This window comes from Protopterus annectens, chromosome 6.part0, assembly GCF_019279795.1.
Source record: "Protopterus annectens isolate FY-2018-M chromosome 6.part0, PAN1.0, whole genome shotgun sequence".
Taxonomy (NCBI): domain Eukaryota; kingdom Metazoa; phylum Chordata; order Ceratodontiformes; family Protopteridae; genus Protopterus; species Protopterus annectens.
Window position 1 is genome coordinate 84,175,436 of NC_056737.1, and position 23,390 is coordinate 84,198,825.

Below are 23,390 nucleotides of genomic sequence, written 5' to 3' on the forward strand. Positions count from 1 at the left end.
CAAAACCCAGAATTTTTTGAAAAGTATAAAAAAAGAAATATAGACATGGAAAAGAAAGAGAGATTTGATATGATGCAATATTTATGCAAAGGCGAAAGTCAAATTAATCAATATAAAGAAGACAGCCCCAAAGATATTTGAAGAAAAATCCAGGGAAATGCATCCAGATATGGAAAATTTCACAGTAACAAAATATCACAAAGAGGGAATGTAGAAAAGAAGATTAGTAAAGTAGAAGTTAAAAAATAGAAGTTGAAGTTATGGAGTGCCTGCAAAGTGAAGGATTTGGAGTAGAAGGTCTAACACAGGTTACATTACAGCATGATGGAACAAGTCCTCAAAGTAAGAAGAAACAGAAAGATCAAGAGACATCTGAAGAAGAAATATGGACATGGGAAACAAAAAAGGAGTTTAATGTGGTATAATATCTCTGCAAAGGAGAAAACTAAACTAATCAATACAAAAAGAGCAGCACCACAGATATCTGAAGAGAAATACAGGCAAAGGAATCCAGACATGGAAAACATTACAATATAAAACATAAGATGACAAAGAGGAAAAAGGAGATTAGTAATGGAGAAATTAAAGAAATAGAAACTGAGGTTATGGAGTACCTGTGAAGTTAAGTATTCAGTGTAGAAAATCTAATTCAGAAAGCACCTCAACAGGATAGAGTGATGGACATCCAAATTAAGGGGAAACCAGTGGAACAGGAAGCGATTGGTCGGGTGCCATATGAAGATATTTTGGTGCCTTCCATGGGAAACCAGTATAAATGTTCACTTGAAGCTGATCAACAAGGGATGGTAAAGGAAACTTTGACACAGTCAATGTTGAGGAGTGATATGCCAGTGAGTTCCCATATGACAGAGCAACAGATGGCACAGGATGAAATTGAAGAGAATGTGCCACAGGAAGATGCTATAGAACTTTCTATAGAATGCCTGCAGGAAATGGAAAACAAAAAATGTGCCCTCAGTTTAGAAGAAAATGAGCTAAGAGAAGAGTTGCTTCATTTAATAGAGATAGATAGACATATTAAGATCAATGAAAGAAATAGACTGCAGAAGGTCAATAAAACACAAAAAGTCAGAAGTTTGACTGTCCATAGAGATCCATGTGATATAACAGAAGTAAACATGGTATATTACTGTGCAGCTAAATTAATAGCTGATAAAGTTCTACCACAAGTACACAGGGTAGTGAAGGAAAGGAAGGGGGGAAATTAAATACCATCATGGAATTATTGAGTAGAGAAAACTATAAAGCAATTAAGACAAGAAGTGTCACTGTTAGAGTATAGAAGAGGGAACAGATCAACAAAACTGCTTAAAAAGATAGATATGATAAAAGCAATGCACAATATTAGAACAGATCAGATCAGGATATATCATGCACTATTGCAAATAACTAAAAATCTCAGCACAGGTGGAAAAACTTAGAAGATACACAGATAAATATAAAGGAAATATACAAAATAAGCATTTTATTGATGACCCAAAATGCTTTATAGAGAATTAGGAAACAAGGTAAAAGGAATTGAAAGACCACCAAAAAAAAGAAGAAATATATATATTTTGGAGAAGTATTTATGAAGATCCTGTGGAACATAACAAAGGTGATAAATGGATAGAAGAAGTAAAGGAAAAAATAAGAAGTCTAAAGGTACAGGATATGAAATGGGGTAACAGCCAGAGAGATTGAAACAAAGTTAAGAAAAGCCTCTAATTGGAAAACCCCAGGTCTAGATGTAGTACCTAATTTCTGGTTAAAAGTATTAACATCTTTGCTTGAAGATTTAGCCATGAGTAAGAACGATTTATATGCGTACCCCAAACAGACACCAACCTGGTGAACAACAGGAAAAACAGTGCTCCTACGTAAGAGTGAACCTGCAAGCTACCCTAAAATTATAGACCAATGACTTGCCTTCTGACGACGTATAAACTATACACTAGAATTAATGCTGACAGAGTTTATAGTCGTTTACAAGAAAACTAAATTATGGCAGAACAAAAGGGCAATAAAAAAGTCATGTGGAACAAAGTATCATTTGTTTTTAGTCATAGTGGAGAACTGTAAAAGGGGACAGATCTAAGTGTGGCATGATTTGACTACAAAAAAGGATTGATAGTATCCCACATTAATGGATAAAAGAGTGCTTAAAATTGTATAAGGAACACCCTACACTGATCGATTGCATTACAATGACCATGAAACAGTGGCAGACCACTTTGCAATTAAGCCATGATAAAGGACAAATTATTATTCCAGGGATAAAAATTCAGAGGGAGATATTTCAGGGTGACTCTGTCACTGCTGCTGTTCTGTCTTGCCCTTAACCCATTAACATCTACTTAACAACTTAGGCCATGGCTATAATTTGACTCCTAGAAAACAACAAATATAAAAACTTATCGTCTTTTCTTTGCCAGTGATTTAAAACTGTATAGCTCATCAGATGAGGAACTGAAAGCATAACTGCAAGCTGTCAAAACTTTTTCAGATGATATATGAATGTCATTTGATCTTGATAAATGTGCAAAAGCAACCTTTAAAGCAGGAAAACTGCAGTACCAAAAAACATCAGTTTGGAACAAGAATGTGATATGAAACAACTTGAGCAAGAGGGAGTGTATAAATATTTAGGAATTGATGAAGAATCATCAATAAAGCTTGAACAAATGCAAATTAAACTTGGTAAGGAATACTTTAGAAGACTTAAATTAGTCATGCAAACAGCATTGACATCTAGGAACAAAATTCAGGCTATAAACTAATTTGCTCTTCCTGTCCTAACTTACAGTTTTGGAGTGATTGAATGTCCCAAAAACGTGTTGGATACATTAGACAGGAAAACAAGAAAGATGCTTCATGCTCACCAAATGCTTTATGAAAATCACTGCATACCAAGATTATATATTCCCCATTCCAAAGGAGGGATGGGCCTCCTTAAAATTGATTACATGTGTAGATCTGTAATCGTGGGACTGCACACATATCTGTTGACCTCACAAGACCCGAATGTAGTGAAAGTTTTGAAACATGAGGAGAATAAATCTAAGATGACTTTTTTGCTTAGTCTAGCAGAAACATATCGGCCTCAAGCGTGAATGGAAATCAAACAAGAAGTAGATAAAATTAGGCAGCAAATGAATGTGCCAAAAAACAAAAGAAAGAATATAAGGTGAAGGACCAGATGAGAAGGCAAGAAATGTGGAAAAAATGTATAAATATAGTTGCAAATATAGAAAACTTCTGGAAGAACCTCATGTTGATCAGGATTGAATGCAGGAATGGTTAAGGAGAGGCAAATTCAAACCAAGAGATGAAAGGTCAATATTGGCGGCCCAAAATAGTGGGCTGCGTACATGGTGGTTTAGAGTCCATTGAACATGTGGGAGAAACAGACAAATGTAGATTTTGTAAAACAGAGTTGGAAACAGTTGCACACCTCGTTGCTGGTTGTGACATACTAATGGCAGAAGGACTGTACACTGAAAGGCATAATAATGTGGCAAGACTTTTGCATTGGGGATTGTGCAAACATTATGGTATTGAAGTGGGTGAAAAACACTGGAAACATGAGCCACAAAACATCATAGAAAATGATGGTCTATATCACATGGGATCACCCATTACCAACAGTTCAAAAGATAGATGCTAGAAAACTGGACAGAGTGGTCCTTGAAAAGAAGACAGAAGTAGAATTGATCATTGAAATCGCCACACCCATTGACTGGAGTGTCTTGCATACAGGGAGACACAAAGTCGTAAGCTGTCAGGATCTGTAGGCAGAAACGAGAGCAATGTGGAAGAAACATACCCAGACAATTCCAATAGTAGTAGGAGCAACAGGTCTTATAAAAAAAGAATCTACAATTGTATTTAGATATGTTTACCAATACATGTAACCCAATACAAATTGCAGAAGAGTCATTACTGGGCACATTGTGGGTGCTGCGAAGAGCACTTCTGCCTGACATCAAAGATTGAAACAATACTAATTTCATGAACTTTAATCGTACTTTGACTTAGGAGTGGGGTCCATTCCCTTCATGGTATGGTAAACCCAAAAGACTTGGAAAAATTAAAAAATGTGGAAGTAGAATCCACAGCCTTCTACAACAAAGGCATTTATGATACTAACACTGCTTCCAAATTCTATAACACAAACAGTGACTGACATTTGATAAAAAAAAAAAAAAACAGACTTAGTGTGAGCAACAGTAAACTCATCTTCCCTTGAAACTCACAATTCCATCAAAATAAAATGAAACTTAGTCCCTTGAAAATGCACTGAAACTCATAATTCCCTGAAAATGTGCTGAAACTCAAACTCACAATTCTTTCGGCAATCTGGTAGTTGGTGTAGAGGATTCAGACTCTTATCTCCACACAATTTCTTCAGCAGTCTGGTAGTCAGTGTACACAATTTAGGCTCTTAGGTTTCCAATGAAGCTCACAATTACTTCAACAGTCTCGTAGTTGGTATAGAGGATTCAAGTTATAGGGTCAAGCCTGATCAAGTTAATTGACTAAGCTGCCCACCCCCTAACCAGGGTATTACATACCATGCCTCCATACCTCTCATACTCTTAGCATAAGAAATCTGGACAAAGCCTAAAATAATGGGGGACAGACCCAAGAATAGGGACATATTTTGAATATTGCTTTTACAGACTTAGAAAGTTGCTGGAGTAACAGCATTTGTCTTAGCATGCATTTTCTAAAGGAAATGAAGTTAAACTCAAATGAATGACGTTATCGAGTTATTTCATTCCTCAATGGTTTGCCAGAAAATCACAAATATTGAAGAATAGGCCAAAAATATGAGTCAAAATCTGGACATTTGAGAGGTACACATATCTCTCAATCTCTTAGTGCAAGAAATTTGAACAAAGCCTGAAATAATGGTGATACAATGGCCCAGAAGAGGGATAGATTTTAACTATTGTTCTTTTTAACTTGGACAGTTGCTAGAATAGCAGGATTTGTGTATTTTCTGAAGGAAATGAAGTCTAAAACTAATATATATGTCGCTATTTAGTGACTTCAGTCCTCCGTGATTTGCCAAAAAACCACAAAGAGACCAAAACTGTGTGGGTAAATGTGGACATTTGAGAGGTATGTTACACACACACACACACACACACACACACACACACACACACACACACACACACACACACACGCACACCTGCCTTTTCTCACATAGCAACACACACACCTACTCTCTCACACAGATACACACACACCTACTCTCTCACATAGCAACTGACACCTTCTCTTTCATACAGCAATGAATGGCTAGTTTAAATTACACACACACACACACACACACACACACACACAGTAACTAACACACACATATGTGCACACACACACGCAGTAACTAACGCACACATACGTGCACACACACGCATACTCGCACTTCACCCCTCATACAAACAGAATGGCTAGTTTAAACAACACACACATACATACTTTCTCTTTCACACAGAAACAAATGAAATCACTTACACAAACACACACACACACACACACACACACACTTACTTACATTCTCTCTCAATGGAATGGCTATTTTAAATTCTGCGCGTGAGTGCAAAGTAGGTTTACATCTACATTGGCATGTGTGCAACGCATGCATGGTCCTCCTTAAAGGAGAAGATGCTGCCACCACAGAGAGAAGTCGTCTTTCTTTTTTTTCTTTTTTTTTGTTTTAATTGTTGGCCCTGGTACAACTGTAAAAGTTGGAGGGCAGACCACCTGCTCCTCGCCCTATGGTTACGGTGCCCTAGCCTTTAGCTTTTTCCCCTGATCTTAGTGCCTGCCTTGTGCTACCCCCTCCATGCAAACACTGTACTGAAGTGCGTACAGTGAGTATGCCTCCTGATGTCCTTGGAATCAAGTGAATATAACACTGAGATGTGCAATAAAGTCTAGATGCTTTTGGGTGTTTCCATGGCAAAGTTAGCACTGTTATTTTTAAATACTGGCAAAGTTTGTTAAAATTGATGCCACAGTGTTGTATCACAGAGGAAAGGGATGATTGGTGCATATATTCTGATTGTGTGATAAATTAACGAGGTTCCAAAAGCAGTAAAAAGGTTTATAGGAGATTGGCAAATTTGCAAGTGCAGCTGACTCAAGAATTGCTCTCAACCGGAATTAAGTCAGTAGAGTTAATGACACCACATGTACTGCGTTTGCTAGGAGCAGTTGTGGGATCTGTTAAAAAAAAAAAAAAAAAAAGCCATTATAAAAAGTGGGAAGTCATCAGTGTGCCCTTGTTTGAATGATGTTATAACTATAACAAAGGATTCATTTAAGGTAGAAGAGAAAGCATATGGGCAGAAGAAATAATTGAGTAAGTGAATGTCCTGGATTCAATATTTGGATGTGGAAGGATAGATGTGATAAGGGTAGAAGCTGGTTTGGAGAAATGAGAAAGTGATCAGAGATGGACAGATTGTGAAGGTGAGAGAAAATATTCAATTTTATTAGGCAGCCTAAAGTAACAATGGGAGATAAAAAGAAAAAAAGGCTTAACAGAACTGTTTCTTGTTTCTATTACATCAACATTGTATTTATTTACTTGCATGCATATATACTTATTTATTTGAAATGTTTCCAGCTTAGGACACTGAGCCATATGGCTCAATTTCAGACTCGGTCTAGGGAAAGTACCAATGGTAAAAATGTTGGAATAAACAGCAATGGTACAGCAACATACAGAATGATATTTGTTTAACATATTCAAGTAGAAACATTGAAACATTCAAATGTGGAACAGTATTCAATATAAAACATTATAGCAAGCAGATAGATTTATAAAAGTTTTACAATATAAACAATAGTATTGGTTTAACCTAAATAAAGAAGAGACAGTGTTTATAAAGCGTGAAAGTAAACTTGATTAGACAGGAGGAAGAGACTTGTGGGGAAGGTTTATGAGGATAGGTGTGGAATTAATAGGAGATATAAGGGACAAGAAGAATAGGGGTTGGAGGGGGTATATGAAGGGGAGTGGAAGAAGGTAGTATAAGAAAGAAAGGGGCTTAATGCTGAAGAATGACTCCTAGGTTATTGAAGTAAGGCAATATTGGCTAGATTCAGATGCTGCCAGGCTGTACTGAATTATGTAATGAATTCAACATTTATTTTATTTTCATTTGTTAATTAAGGTGGAACACTGATTCATCTGGACCATTTTCTGACACAACCCAGAGAAAATAGATACAAATTAAATGAAATTCAACATTAGTAATTAAGTTAAATAAATAAATACTAGATCAAGCAAAAATAAATGTATTCAAACATTAAAAAGAGGCAACAAGCACTCACCAGGTAATTAAATAAAGCCTTTGAATAATGTTAGTGCAATTGACTTTACCTAATGCCTTGTAGTACAGAAGGCAGTTAAGTGGAAGACCACATATTATGTAAATGAGTAGGTACAGCAGAAAGATAACAGTGTCATAGAAATATATTACACAAATTCCAAAATATTTTTACAGAGTATATATATATATATATATATATATATATATATATATATATATATATATATACATTCAGTGAATGGGCAACATATGTTGCTGAGGGGTTTGAATAGATTGGAGGGTGGGAGCATTATAAAATAAAAATAAAGGCAGAAAATGATAGACAAGAGGAGCAAAAGTAGAACGTTACTTAGTTGACTTTATTGACATTTGATTAACAGAAAAGTCCAACTGAGTAGAAGCAGTCCAGTTTCAGAGGAAGCCCAGGGTACCATGAGAAATGGGAGCAGAAGTGGCTTTGGCAGGAAGAATAAAAGCAGATGGTTAAGTGAGAGAATGTTTGTGATTCCCACATTTAAGTGTCATTTGCAATGGGCTTACCTTTGTAGGTGATCTCTCTGACTTGAGACCTGAAGGAGGACTTCATAAAGTGTGGGATTTAAGGTAAGAAAGCTATATTTTGACTTGTTAAGGTTGTTTCTGGGAGTTAGGAGTATAAAGTGTATGTGGGCTTGACTTTTCAGACTGTAAGAAGGTGACCTGCTTATAACATTTGTTTTTATGGGGGAAGGAAGGCTTCCATATTTCTAAGTTTAAATTAGAGTGAAGAAAGAAGATCATCTGCTGTAAACTTTGTAGGTAGCCATTTTGTTTTTTTGAGTGTGAAGTAATGGTGTTCTTGTTCAGAGGAGAGAATAATGAAGTGGCATATTTTATTAGATGGTGTCTGGAGAGCTTTAATATTTTTAGAACAAGCTGATGCCATTGGGGTAAGACCATATTTTAGCTAGGCAAGTAGAATTCCTTTCCAAATAACATAATTGGTAGCGGCTGGGAGAATGTTATACATTTTCCTGCCCCTTCACACACACACACACACACACACACACACACAAAAGCAGGAAATAATTGATTTTTTTTCTAGTTTTTTCAGATGTGCTTCTGGAATTTGAGGGACTGATCCCACCAGATGCCTAAGTACATAAAAGAAGTATTTGTTTCAGTGGTTTTATTGTGTAACCTGACAATTTGCTAGGGGCTTGTGGGTGTGTTAAATCTCTGTCTATTATCAACAGCGTGGCTTTGGTTTTGGTGGTATATGACAGGGGATCTAGTTAGTAAGAGTGTGGCAATCTTCCTCAAGGTTGATTTGAATACATGAAGGAGAGGCTGCAGAGCAGGATAAAAACGTCATCAGGGCCAATGCTCCAACCTGGCACCATGTAAGGTTGGGGAGATCTGGGTGGTTGTATGGATGTTAGTTTATAAAGCCTAGAATAGAAGGGGTGCCAGGCTGGAGCATTGGGTAACGCCTTTCATTAAAGTGGCTTTGAGGGATGAAGTGGAATTTATTTTGAAACTGAAGTGGTGCTTGAGGAGAAAGTCTTGAATCCAGGGAGGCATCAGTGCTTACACCAACATGAAGTATATGGGTCCGAATGAGGGAATGGCTTATAAACTCAAAAACCTTAGTAAGGTTGATGAAAATGGGTCCCGTGACTCAGCATTTTCCAATCCTCAACCTCTCTCTTCCTACAAACCCCCATCTGTGTGCCCCAAGGTTCTGTTCTAGGGCCTTTATTTTTTAATATATTTATCAAAAACTATCACTGCACCATCCCTGAGTCCTCACTAATCCAGTATGCAGATGATTCAACAATCATCTGCTCAGTACACTCCTCCTCCAACCTGCTTTTGCAAACCTAATCTGCTTTCTCTAAATAGAAACCAGGATGCAAAACAGTCAGCTGGCCCTAAATGCAAATAAAACTAAACTGATGATCTTTTCTCCTTCTAGAAACTTCTCTATTGACAAAAACTTCTTCTTTATACTCAGCCAGAATAATGTCCCCATCGAAATTGTATCAAACACTAAACTCCTCGGTGTCATAATTGATGAACATCTAAAATTTGATACCCATATCCAAACTAGCATCAAAAAGACCCACCAAAAACTTGGACTCCTGTACAGACACTACTGCTACCTTACCCCCTCCACCAGAAAACCCCTAGCCTCCTCCTACCTTCTCCCCTCTGTCTTGTACAGTGCCTCTCTGCTAACCAATCTCCAACTCTGCCTGCAATCCAAACTAGAATCCTGCTATAATAAAATAAGCAAATTTGCCACCAATTCCAAAAACTCATCCCACAATTGCCACTCTCTCCATACTCTACAATGGCTAGAATTATCTAATTACTTGAACTTCCTTAAACTCACCACTGCTCACAAGCTCATCTTCAAGCCTTCCATCTGCTCCTCTCTTGCTACTGCCTTAACCTCCTACTTTCCTAACTGCTCACTCAAATCCGAAAACCAAAACTTCCTATAAATCCACAAACCCTTACGACCCCCTGGCCACCTCCTGCTATCGTTCTCCTTATCTAAACTATGAAATTCTCTCCCTCCCTCCCTTTGCAATACTCCAGACCCACACCAACTTCAAATCTCTCTTGTTCTCCTACCTATTATCAAACTGGACTTGCCCGTGACGTGACACTCTCCAACGTAACCACCCCCCAGCTACTCTCTCCTCCATCCCCTGCTACACCTACTTGTCACACCAGTACTTTGTCATTTACTACACTCTATTAAACCAATTATTGGACAGTCTTCTCTTCACCATAGTTAACTGTGTTAGACTTTCTGATATCACTAAATGTATTCAGACATTAAAAAGAGACAACAAGCACTCACCAAGTAATTAAATAAAGCCTTTGAATAATGTTAGTACAATTGACTTTACATAATGCCTTGTAGTACAGAAGGCAGTTAAGTGGAAGACCACATATTATGCAAATGAGTAGGTACAGCAGAAAGGTAACAGTGTCATAGAAATATATTACACAAATTTCAAAATATTTTTACAGAGTATATATATATATTCAGTGAATGGACAACAGATGTTGCTGAGGGGTTTGAATAGATTGGAGGGCGGGAGCATTATAAAATAAAAATAAAGGCAGAGAATGATAGACAAGAGGAGCAAAAGTAGAACGTTACTTAGTTGACTTTATTGACATTTGATTGCCAGAAAAGTCCAACTGGGTAGGAGCAGTCCAGTTTCAGAGGAAGCCCAGGGTACCATGAGTAATGGGAGTAGAAGTGGCTTTGGCAAGAAGAATAAAAGCAGATGGTTAAGTGAGAGGATTTTGTGATTCCCACCTTTAAGTGGCATTTGCAATGGGCTTACCTTTGTAGGTGATCTCTCTGACTTGAGACCTGAAGGATGACTTCATAAAGTGTGGGATTTAAGGTAAGAAAGCTATATTTTGAATTGTTTAGGTTGTTTCTGGGAGTTAGGAATATAAGGTCTATATGGGCTTGACTTTTCAGACTATAGGAAGGTGACCTGCTTATAAGATTTGTTTTTATGGGGGAATGAAGGCTTCCATATTTCTAAGTTTAAATAAGAGTGAAGAAAGAAGATCATCTGCTGTAAACTTTGTAGGTAGCCATTTTGTTTTTTTGAGTGTGAAGTAATGGTGTTCTTGTTCAGAGGAGAGAATAATGAAGTGGCATATTTTATTAAATGGTGTCTGGAGAGCTTTAATATTTTTAGAACAAGCTGATGCCATTGGGGTAAGACCATATTTTAGCTAGGCAAGTAGAATTCCTTTCCAAATAACATATTTGGTAGGGGCTGGGAGAATGTTATACATTTTCCTGCCCCTTCACTCTCTCACACACACATACGCACACACACACACACACACACACACACACACACACACACACACACACACACACACACACACACACACAAAAGCAGGAAATAATTGATTTTTTTTTCTAGTTTTTCAGATGTGCTTCTGGAATGTGAGGGATTGATCCCACCAGATGCCTAAGTACATAAAATAAGTATTTGTTTCAGTGGTTTTATTGTGTAACCTGAAAATTTGCTAGGGGCTTGTGGGTGTGTTAAATCTCTGTCTATTATCAACAGCGTGGCTTTGGTTTTGGTGGTATATGACAGAGGATCTAGTTAGTAAGAGTGTGGCAATATTCCCGAAGGTTGACTTGAATAAATGAAGGAGAGGCTGCAGAGCAGGGTAAAAATGTCATCAGCATGTAAGGTTGGGAGATCTGGGTTGTTGTATGGGTGTTAGTTTATGAAGCCTAGAACAGATGGGGTGCCAGGTTGGAGCATTGGGTAAAGCCTTTCATTAAAGTGGCTTTGAGGGATGAATTGAAATTGATTTTGAAACTGAAGTGGTGCTTGAGGAGAAAATCATGAACCCAGGAAGCATCAGTGCTTACATCAACATGAAGTATACGGGTCCAAATGAGGGAATGGCTTATAAACTCAAAAACCTTAGTAAGGTTGATGAAAATGGGTCCCATGACTCAGCATTTATCCAAAACTCAACCTCTCTCTTCCTACACACCCACACCTGTGTGCCCCAGGGTTCTGTTCTAGGGCCTTTATTTTTTAATATATTTACCAAAAACTATCACTGCACCATCCCTGAGTCCTCACTAATCCAGTATGCAGATGATTCAACAATCATCTGCTCAGCACACTCCTCCTCCAACCTACTTTTGCAAACCCAGTCTGCTTTCTCTAAAACAGAAACCAGGATGCAAAACAGTCACCTGGCCCTAAATGCAAATAAAACTAAACTGATGATCTTTTCTCCTTCTAAAAACTCCTTTATTGACAAAAACTCATTCTGTATACTCAGCCAGAATAATGTCCCCATCGAAATTGTATCAAACACTAAACTCCTCGGTGTCATAATTGATGATCATCTAAAATTTGATACCCATATCCAAACTAGCATGAAAAAGACCCACCAAAAACTTGGACTCCTGTACAGACACTACCGCTACCTTACCCCCTTCACTAGAAAAACCCTAGCCTCCTCCTACCTTCTCCCCTCTGTCTTGTACAGTGCCTCTCTGCTAACCAATCTCCAACTCGTGTACAGTGCCTCTCTGCTAACCAATCTCCAACTCGGCCTACAATCCAAACTAGAATCCTGCTATAATAAAATAAGCAAATTTGCCACCAATTCCAAAAACTCATCCCACAATTGCAACTCTCTCCATACTCTACAATGGCTAGAATTATCTAATTACTTGAACTTCCTTAAACTCACCACTTCTCACAAGCTCATCTTCAAGCCTTCCATCTGCTCCTCTCTTGCTACTGCCTTAACCTCCTACTTTCCTAACTGCTCACTCAAATCTGAAAACCAAAACTTCCTATAAATCCACAAACCCTTACGACCCCCTGGCCACCTCCTGCTATCGTTCTCCTTATCTAAACTATGGAACTCTCTCCCTCCCTTTGCAATACTCCAGACCACACCAACTTCAAATCTCTCTTGTTCTCCTACCTATTATCAAACTGGACTTGCCCATGCCACTCTCCAACGTAACCACCCCCCAGCTACTATCTCCTCCATCCCCTGCTACACCTACTTGTCACACCAGTACTTTGTCATTTACTACACTCTATTAAACCAATTATTAGACAGTCTTCTCTTCACCATAGTTAACTGTGTTAGACTTTCTGATATCATTAAATGTGTCAAACATTGTATATACTAAAATTTCCATTGACAACCTATTTGTCATTTCTTTGAATGATTATATTACATTTACTTCCTTGAATGATTTTATTGCATTTCTTTGAATGATTGTATTCTACCTCTTTGTCTTGTACTGTACTTTCAGCCTATTGTACATTGACTATATTGTTTTGTGAATGTTTTGTAATTGGAATTGAAGCTTTCCCTCCTGGGCCTCCATTAAAAACAGGCTCTTCTTGGCCCAGTGGACTTCCCCAGTCATCAAACTGAATTAAGTAAATAATAAGTAATAAATGAGAGAATATCATTGGAAAGAGATCTTAATGTGCTACAGCCAGACCAGAAGCCATCTTTTTTGAAATTAGATAGTTTGCATTGGTCAGTGTAGGTGGATGGCTGGTTATGAATTATTTTTTTCTAGAATTTTTTTCTGAAGTGCAAAGCACAGAGATGAAATGATAATGAGAGGTGTTGTTTTCCATTTTGATGGCATAATTTAGGTGAGGCTAAGTTCATACGTGTGCTTAAGAGGAGTTAAGATAACCTACTCTTGTGTTTCTTACACCACTGTAAAGATTTTATCTGATCCTTTGGGGACATCTGTAGGAACTTTCTGGAGGAGAGTTTCAATGGAGAGAAGTTTTATTAAAGTAGAAAAGTGGGGTGTAAGGAGGAGGAGAGGGAGGTGAGGAAAGCTGTAGGGTATGGTGATGGATTTTGAGTTTAAAGTGCTATTTATTTTGGCCAATTAGTAGATTTACATCTTTCCAGAAGTGTTTGAAAGCTTATTTCATCAGTCCTTCAGATTCAACTGTTTTGTATCAAACCACTCTTCGGATCTGATCCAGCCAGCTAATGCTCCAGTGCCTCGTGCTTCTTCAAAACTTTCCAATAATTCCCTGAAAACCTCTCCCTTCAGATCTCATTTGCTGCTATTGTGAACAGGCCAGACTGTAACTTGTAGCTAAATGGTCCTCAATTTCAACTCTTTAATTTTTTTGATGGCATTTAGATATTTTTTCCAAAATTAGTTCAGAGACAATATACAAAAAGGGTAATCAGATTAGCTAGCCTATCCTATTCTGAAAGACTAAAACAACTTACTCTGATTGGTATACATTTGCTTGAACTTGCTTGAACAAGAGATGAGGGGCTGTAATACGACTAAAAAGCATGACAGATATTTAACTCAGTAATTGCCCAGATATCGAAAAAGATTACCTGTGCTGGTCAGGAAATCTAACAGCACAGACATTTTAAAAATACATTAGACATTTATTTGGGTGAAAAGAAATGTCTATATGGAATTAAGGAATTTTCACTATTGATGGCCTCAGACCTGTGCAGCTTTTTTTAGTAATATGCCGGTTAACTATATCTAGACAAGTTGAATTTAATTTATTCAATTTCAGCCAGCCTACTATGTGAATTTGAATTCATGACTTTACTATTAAGTTTTCAGGCCATATCAGGTAAGGTCCCAGATACAGTATATCTCCTTAACCCCCCATATGTGTATTTTGCTGTGGGGGTTATGCAGTCTTCAGCTACCTTCCCCACCCACTACTCTTTTCTCTATGTGAAAACAGTCTGCTTCCCAACAAAAAAGTTGCCCTTTCTTTGTACAGTTTTCATAACGTATAGGTACCCATGTCAATTTCTCTTCATTTGCTGTGCTTCCCCATTTATAGTATGATCATTTTTTGGCACATTACTGTACAGCTGCACTTGGTCTGTTTAATGGCTGCTGTACTGTCCTTCTTGTTCTGGTCCAGCTTAAAATGCAGCTTTGCAGTGCTGCACTGCCCATGTGTGCATGCACTGACTTGGTATTGCTAGCCTGCCTTCATTGTGAAGTCCATCACATTAGTCACCCCACAAGTCATAAAGCAGTCCAGGGCAGCTTCTTACATTAGCATTATTCTTTTGTTGATAATGTGTCTCTTTGGTCTCCTGTTACTCCTTAATACATGTCTGATTACCTGTCCAGCTCATCACGTGGTGATCCTTTATAAAATACTACTGTACAGACACAGAGCACTTACTTGTAAACCTCATCAAAGTCAATTTACCCATTGTGTTTGCTCATATTTTATCTGCTCCATTGCTGTGCCTCTAAAAAAATCATTTTAACCACTAATAATGAAACAATAATATAGGCCGCGGTACTGCACCAGTTAGCATTGTCGCCTCACAGCAAGAGGTTCTCTGGTTTGATTCTCGGCTGGAGCGCCTTCTGTGTGGAGTCTACATGTCCTTCCCGCAGTTGAGTGACATTTAAAGACATGCAGGTAGGTGTGTGCGTGAATGAGTGTGCCTTCGTTGAAGGTTGGGCATTGGGCTGGCACCTCGGCACTGTAAAAATCTACTGCCAATCATAAGTGGACTGGCGTTCCACTGTGGCGACCCCTAACCGGGAAAAGCCAAAAGACATTACTAATAATGATAACAATAATAATATGTATTCACTTGGTTAGCTTCCGTTCAGCCCCATATGTTTTCGAGTTTTTTGTGCCGTGAACATCCTAATTTTCTGCTTTATTTATTCATTTTATAAACCTTAGTAGTATTGGTCATATCATTTGTCTTGTCTTTGATTTTTAGGAAAATCTCTGAGAAATATTTTAACTTGTCTTCTGAGTATGGTCTGCTTTTTTTAAGTCCTGAATTTGAGTTATTATTTGGTATACTGTATTGCAGTATGGACTTACCAGTGATCTGTAGAGTTATGTTATATTGCTATCTATTTCCACCTGCTGTTAAATAATTTGCTTACTTGTATTTCTTATTTTTTTTTTTTTTTTAGGAAACTGATCAGATGGTTATTAGGAAACAACATGAAAAGTTTGTGAAGGAAAAATGCATCAGTGTAGAGGAATTTCAGGCATTTGTGGCCACAGCAAGGTTTTATTTTATGGCATCTTCTAATTTTATTTATTTATGGTCAATAAATATTTTAAACTGTCTCATTAACAGAAAATTTGTATATAATACAGCTGTAAAATGTAACATGATTCTTCCTTATTAGGTGTTTCCTGCATTTAACTTAGTCATTGTTACTATGAGAACAGCTGTAGAATACATCATACTCAAACAGCAGTAATGCTTGCAGTTTTATGTATTTTACTAAAGACTCACCGCTTTTCTTTTTAATCCACTTTATTTCTTTGTCTTCTCTGTGGTGGCTGACCTACGGTTTTTGTCGAGTTTTATGCATTTATTTATTTGTTAATGTTGTTAACCTGGTATATGGTCGGATGCTTGACTCCACTTTTCAGACACCACAAGAAGAATTATATTATGGGAGTACAGCATTAGATGTGCATCATATCAAAAATTAGAAATACAAGACAAATGGGTAAAGTTTGTAATTTGCATTACAATGAACAGAGTTAGTAAACCAAATTAAAATACATGCATGTCCTATATGAACAATGTATATTAAATGTACATATCGCATAATCTAAGGAACCATAATAATTGAAGACTACCAACATAATTTCATCTCTACAGTATAGACTATGACAAAGTTTATTGGGTCTCCCTATTGAAATGCTAAGATGCTCTATTACAACAATGGTGGCTGATGACTTAAGTTCAAAGGAAGGGATGGGGGGCTGCAGGAAGCAGATAAAACAGTGGGTCTACTTAGAATGCATGGAGCAGTGTTATGACAGGTCAATGCCCATCACCTGTCTCCGTAACTTTCATCCAAAGACTACCTGAGTACCCACTCATTGTAATGAACTGTTCACATCTCAGATGTTTGACTGCAATCATACAGGCCAGCAAAAGGTGAAATGTAGCACTAGACTAAGGAGTCCATGTCTCTGTTGCACTTCCCCAGTGCCCCTCCTCTGTTTTCCATCTATCCTGGACCACACAATGCCATTAGATTACATGTCCTTCTTTAGATCACTGTTGCAGTATTCCAGTTAGTTATTTCACTAAGGTAAGCCGACATCTAGCTGTCATACCAAAGCCACAACCTTTCATACAGTCACACATTTGATGCATGACGTAAACCTGTGGGCATAAGGGTGCATAAGTGGATGTATGAGTGCAGGATCCACAGACTGTCTTGTACCAGTTTGAATGTGGTTCTCACACCCATTGGTCTGTTATTTGCATGGTTGTTGGTGTACCTCTATGTCTGCTTATTCAGTATCTTTGGATTTAATTTCTCTTTAAGTATTTTGAGTTTCTAATACCATGATGGGAATGGAACCCATTCCTAAGTCCAGAATAATTTAAGTTTGTGAAATTAGTAGTGTTTCAGTCCTTGATGTTATCCAGAAGTGCTCTTCACAGCACCTGCAATTTTCTGCAATTCATACAGAGTTACATGTATTGGTAGCATATCTAAATAAGACTGTCAAATTTTTTATGAGATCCATTGCACCTACTACTATTGAATTGTGTGGGTATCTTTCTTCCACATTGCCCTCTTTTCTGCCTGCAAATCGTGATATCTTATGACTTTGTGTCATTGTATGCAAGACACTGTAGTCACTTGGTGTAGCAATTTCAATAATCAATGCTAGTTTTGTCTTCTTTTCATTCAGTACTGTATCTGGTTTCATTACATCTATTTTTTGAACTGCTGGTAATGGGTAATCCCATGTGATATATGTATGCATTTTATTTATTGTCACCTGGGAAAGTCCAACTGGGTAGGAGCCCATTTTCAGTGGCGGCTAGGGGAAAAAAGCTCCAAAGTCTTAGAAAACTTTTTAAGAATAATCATTTTACAGTCTTTAAAAATAATACAAAAAAATACAGTTTAAATAGCTATACCAACTTAGACATAATCTGAAAACATTGGTTGCGTAGATACAAGTTATTTGACAATTATTTAATAGCTGGAGATGTGTTATCCAATTAACAGAAAAATTAAAGGTAAGTTAGTATAATGCAAACAAGAATTGCAATAGAAAGTAAAAGAAAAGCAGGCTTATGGTATATTTAGAGAGAAAGCCAGGGGAGAGAAATTGATAGAAGTAAGAAAGGGAGTGAAGAAGGGAGAGTAAGAAGTTATAAGGTATAAACAGGTATTTGTATAAACTTCATCATTCTCTGTAATGCTTTGTAGCTCATGCCTCCAGTGCTTTTCAGCTACTTCAATACTGTAATGTTTGCACAGTCCCCAGTGCAACCGTCTTGCCACATTGCTATGCCTTTCAGTATACAGGCCCTCTGCCATTAGTTTACCACACCCAGCAACAAGATATGTGACTGTTTCCAATTCTGTTATACAGAACCTGCATTGTCTTTTTCTCTTACATGTTCAATGGACCTTGTAAACCAATGTGTATGTAATCTACTAGCCTAGACTGCTAATGTTAACCTTTCATCTTTTGGTGTAAATTCACCTCTTCTTAACCATTCTTGTGTCAGATCTTGATTGACATAGGGTTGTTCCAGGAGTTTTCTGTACTTGCAACTATATTTATGTTTTTTCTACATTTCTTGCTTTCTCATCTGATAGCTCTCCTGATATCATTTCTTTATTTTTTTGGTACATTCGTTTGCTGCATGATTTTTACCTACTTCTGGTTTGGTTTTCATTCCAGCAAGACACTGATATACTTTTGCTAAACTAAGCAGGGACTTTGTCATAGATTTGTTCTCTTCATGTTTCAAAACTTTCGCTATGTTTGGGTCTGGTGAGGTCAGCAGGTATATATGCAGTCTTACAATTGCAGATGTAGACATGTAATCAGTTTCAAGGAGGCCCATACCTCCTTCAGAATGAGGAGAGTAAAACCCAGTTTGGGTTTGTGAAAGGCCGATCATGCCTCCTGAACCTGATCGACTTCTTTGAGGCAGTCACCAAAGCTGTGGATGAGGGTAAGGTGGTTCACACTGCCTATCTTGACCTCACCAAGGCTTTCGACACCATCCCCCATTCTGGAATTATAGCTAATCTCACTAAACTAGGTATAAATCCCTGTCACAAGATGGGTTGCCAACTGCTCACTGACAGAATCCATACTGTAAAAGTTGCAGACTCCAAATCTGACCTCAAAGCAGTGGCAAGTGGAGTACCGCAGGGTTCCATCCTGTGACCTCTCCTGTTTGGTATCTACTTCTCTGAAGTACAGGCTAACACAGAAGTCCTCTGGCTAACAAAGTTCACAGATGACTGCAAACTAGGAGCCATAGTCAAGTTCCCAAATGATGTGGACATCCTACAGAAGGGCCTCACTGAGACAGATGCCTGGTGTCAGAGCCATGGCCTCAAGCTCAATGCAAAAAAGTGCAGTGTCATCCCCTTTGGTAAAAACTCTGTACCCATGAACTACCACATAGGCAGAAATCTACTTAACACCGAACGCGTGATAAGAGACCTTGGGACCCAGGTGGACAGTAGTCTCTCCTTTGATAGTCACATCGCCACAGTAGTCAGGAAGTCCTTCTACATGGCACACCTCATCATAAAAGGGTTCTCATCCAGGAAAAAAAGAGGTCATTGTTCCCCTCTACGCGTCACTCATTAGACCCATTATAGAGTACAACGCCCCTTTTGGAATGTACCTCACAAGACATCTGCAGCAGCTGAAAAGGCCACAGAAGTACCTCACAAAGAGGATTACTGGCCTCAAACAAATGCCCTACACTGACTGCCTCAAAAAACTCCAGCTTTACTCCGTAGCGTATCGCCTACTCCGAGGTGATCTCTGCCTAACATATAAAGCTATGTCAAACCCAGAGCTGTTGGACATGCTACACCTAAAGAAATCCCAATCCCTCTGAGCTACACGCTCTAGGGACCTAAACCTTGTCACCACAACAAACAGGACACGTTGGAGGGATAGATTCCTGTCCCAGAGAATTCCTATACTCTGGAACAAGCTACCCATCTATGTCAAGCAAAGTTCTTCATTAGCACTCTTCAAGAAAAATCTTGATGAGTGGATGGGAAATAGGAAATACACCCCAGGGATCACTTCTTTGTCTCTGGACAGTTGCACAGGAAAATAACTTTCTTGGGTGGCGTAAGCTATGGAACCCTGCTGGCTAGGCTTACGTAGGCCCTTGGGCCGATAGCCTAGTACCTACCTATGAACCTGTGAATATATAATCTTGGTATACACTGATTTTTATATATCATTTGATAAGCGTGAAACAATTTTCTTGTTTCCCTGTCTGACTGATCCAGCACCTTTTAGGGCCAGTCAATAAGTTAGAGCATGAAAAGCAAATTGATTTATAGCTTGAACTTTGTTCCTAGATGTCGCGGCTGTTTTCAGTAGTAGTTTTGGTTTTCTAAAATATTCCTGAGTTTTGTTCATATTTGTTCATGTTTTATTGTCAATTCTTCATCAATTCCAAAATATTTATATACTCTTACCTGCTCAAGTTCCTTTGTATCACATTCCTGTCCCTGACTGATATTTTCTTGGTGTTGCAGCTTGCTTTTGCACATTTATCAAGACCAAATGACATTCTTATATCATCTGAGAAAGGTCTGACCCCTTGCAGTTTTGCTTTCACCTCTTTATCTGATGAACTTATACAGTTTGAAATCATCCACAAAAAGAAGATGAGAAGTTTTTACACTTTGTTGCTGTCTGGGGGCCAAATTTTAACCATGACCTAATCTGTTAAGTAGACAGCTTAATAGGTTAACAGCAGTACATAAAAGCAGTAGTGACACAAAGTCACCTTGGAATATCCCTTTGAATTTTTATCCCTGGGATTATAGTTTGTCCTTTATGGCACGGTTTCAAATCACTGCAATGTAACTGATCAATGTAGGGTGTATTTTATACATTTGTAAGCACTTCTTTATCCTTAAATGTTGTATGCTGTTGAATGCTTTTTTGTAATCTAGCCACGCCATACTTAGATTCTTCCCATTTTTTACAATTCTCCATTATGACTTTATTTTACAATAATGATCTTTTCTTCCATGCAACCTTCTTTTGTTACCCTTTTGTTCTAGTGCTATGACTGAGTTTTCTTCTAAATGACAATAAACTCTGTCAGCATCAGTTCCAGTATATTGTCCATACATCATTAGGAGACAAGTTATTGGTCTATAATTTTTAGCATAGCTTACAGGTTCACTCTTAAGGAGGAGTATTGTTTTTTCAGTTGTTAAGCAAGTTGGTGTCTGTTTGGGGTGCTCATATAAGTAGTTCTTACTCTGGGCTAAATCTTCATGTGAAGATGTTAATACTTTTAGCCAGAAGTTAGGTACTTAATCTGGGCCTGTGGTTTTCCATTTAGGAGGTTTTCTTAATTTTGTTTCAAATTTCTCTGGTCATTATTTCATCCTATTTTATATCCTGTACATTTGAACTTCTTAATGTTTCTTTTACTTCTTCTGTCCATTCAGCCTCTTTGTTAGGTCTTCATAGGCATTTCTTCAAAATGTGTCTATTTCTTCTGTTTTTGGTGATGTTTCTATTCCCTTTGCTTTTTTCCCCAATTATCTATCAAACTTTTTTGGGTCATCAGTGAATTATTTACTTTGAATTTTTCCTTTATATTTATCTGCATATATTTAAGTTTTTCTGCCTTTGCTGATATCTTTGATTATTATTTCCAGTAGTGTATGATAGGTCCTGGTCTGTTCTAATACTGCATGTTGCTTTTATCACATCTATCTTTCTAGGTGTTTTGTTGATCTCTTCCCGCTTTTATACTGTTATAACAGTGACACTTCTTGTCTTAATTGCTTTATAGTTTTCTCTATTCAGTACTTCCATGATGGCATTTGATTTCTTCCCTTCCTTTCCCTTATTGGCGTGTATTTTTGTGGTAAGACTTTATTATTAATTTAGCTACACAGTAATATATTCTATTTACTTCTGTTATATCACATGCATTTCTGTTAATAGTCTTGATGACTGTGTTTGTTTTGTCAGACTTCTAACATTTTGGGTCTTATTGTCTTTGATTAATTTATTTCTTTCATCAATCTTAGAATGTCTGTCCATCTCTGTTAAATCAAGAAACTCTTCCCTTAGATCTTTTTATTCTAAACTGAGGGGGGATTCTTTATTCTCCCCTTCCTGCAGACAATATACAGAAAGTTCCAGAACATATTCCTCTGACACTTTCCCTTGAGCTGCATCCTGTGTTATACAATTCCAAAGTAAAAAACACAATGCCACGAGCACAGCACTTCAAGCTAGTTACCACAGCACCGGGCAAATTAAAATCACAGCTTTACTCTAATAGTTAAGCACTTTCATTTAAACAGAACTTCTTCAGAAGTGAAGGAAATTCATTGTTGGTTCTTTTTATATATTGGTTAACCAATAAAAATGTCAATTCAATTAAAAGTATTGAAATTTTTAAAGGACATCACAAGTAAAACTTAAACGTTCACATGTTACGAAAATATTTAAATATATAAAAAGTAAAACCATTTGTGACAAGTCTTTAATATAATAAAGAAAGAAGTTATATAATGAAGAAGACTGGGGTCTTTTTTTAGAAAGACTACAATTTAGCTGACCTCAATTTCAATATGGGGACAATGGACATAATACATTATTATTATAACTGCAACTGTTTGGGGGTGGTTTATATTTGTATTTACCATTGCAGTGCATTTTACATAGGAAAAACTGAAAGGGCACTAAAAAAGTGCATATATGAATATATATATGATATTTTGCATGTTGTCGATACAAATTCTTTAGTAAAGCACTCTAGAGAGTGTAATAATAGTAAATCTGAAGTAGGAGATTCATTTGTCTGCAACCTGTGGGTTATGGATCCGATATCGGATCCGAACCGGCATGGTTTACCAGCTATGGATCCGAGCTCTCAGCTCCTCCCCTCACCCATAATGCCCTGCTCTCCCTACATGACCTCAGATCTAGTTTGCCGCGCTGGTGACCAGATTGGTGTTCTTGAGCTCTTCAGCTAAGTGGTTTTACAAAGTTCTTACAGTGTTAAATTTAATTGTTTTTTGAAAGTTGAGTGAAAGTTTAGGATTCCCTACTTGATAGTTATACTTGTTTAGTGATTTAATATTTATTTTACTTAGTTTCCCTCCCCTCGCTGGTAGCGTAGTGTGTGTTTGGGCCTGTTGTGTGTGTTTAGTTACTTTTACTTTTTTCCTTTAGTTTAAGTAACCTTTTAGCTCTTAGGATGTCAGAACAACCTAAGGCTGTTTTTTCTAAGTGCTCCGAGTGTGGCCATAAGCTTTCCCCTGCTGATGGCCACACTCGGTGCGTTCGATGCCTTGGGGTTGAACACCTCACTTCTGGGTGTTCCATTTGTGCAGGGTTCAACCCCAGGGCATTGAAGGAGCGGAGGTCTAAGCTGGTCCTGGCGGGACTTTTGCCCCCGGACTCGGCTCCGGCCTCCGCTCGGGGAACTGCT

At 37.8% G+C, this 23,390-nt stretch overlaps 1 protein-coding gene across 1 annotated transcript in view; it reads left to right on the forward strand.

The window, feature by feature from the left end:
• Positions 1 to 23,390, forward strand: part of TTLL5 (tubulin tyrosine ligase like 5) — a gene marked incomplete in the record, with an annotated part of 5,893,562 nt that overhangs the window by 3,869,171 nt on the left and 2,001,001 nt on the right. The window contains 1 exon segment of the mRNA XM_044073865.1: positions 15,850 to 15,947. Within this exon segment, the coding sequence (XP_043929800.1) occupies positions 15,850 to 15,947 (98 nt within the window).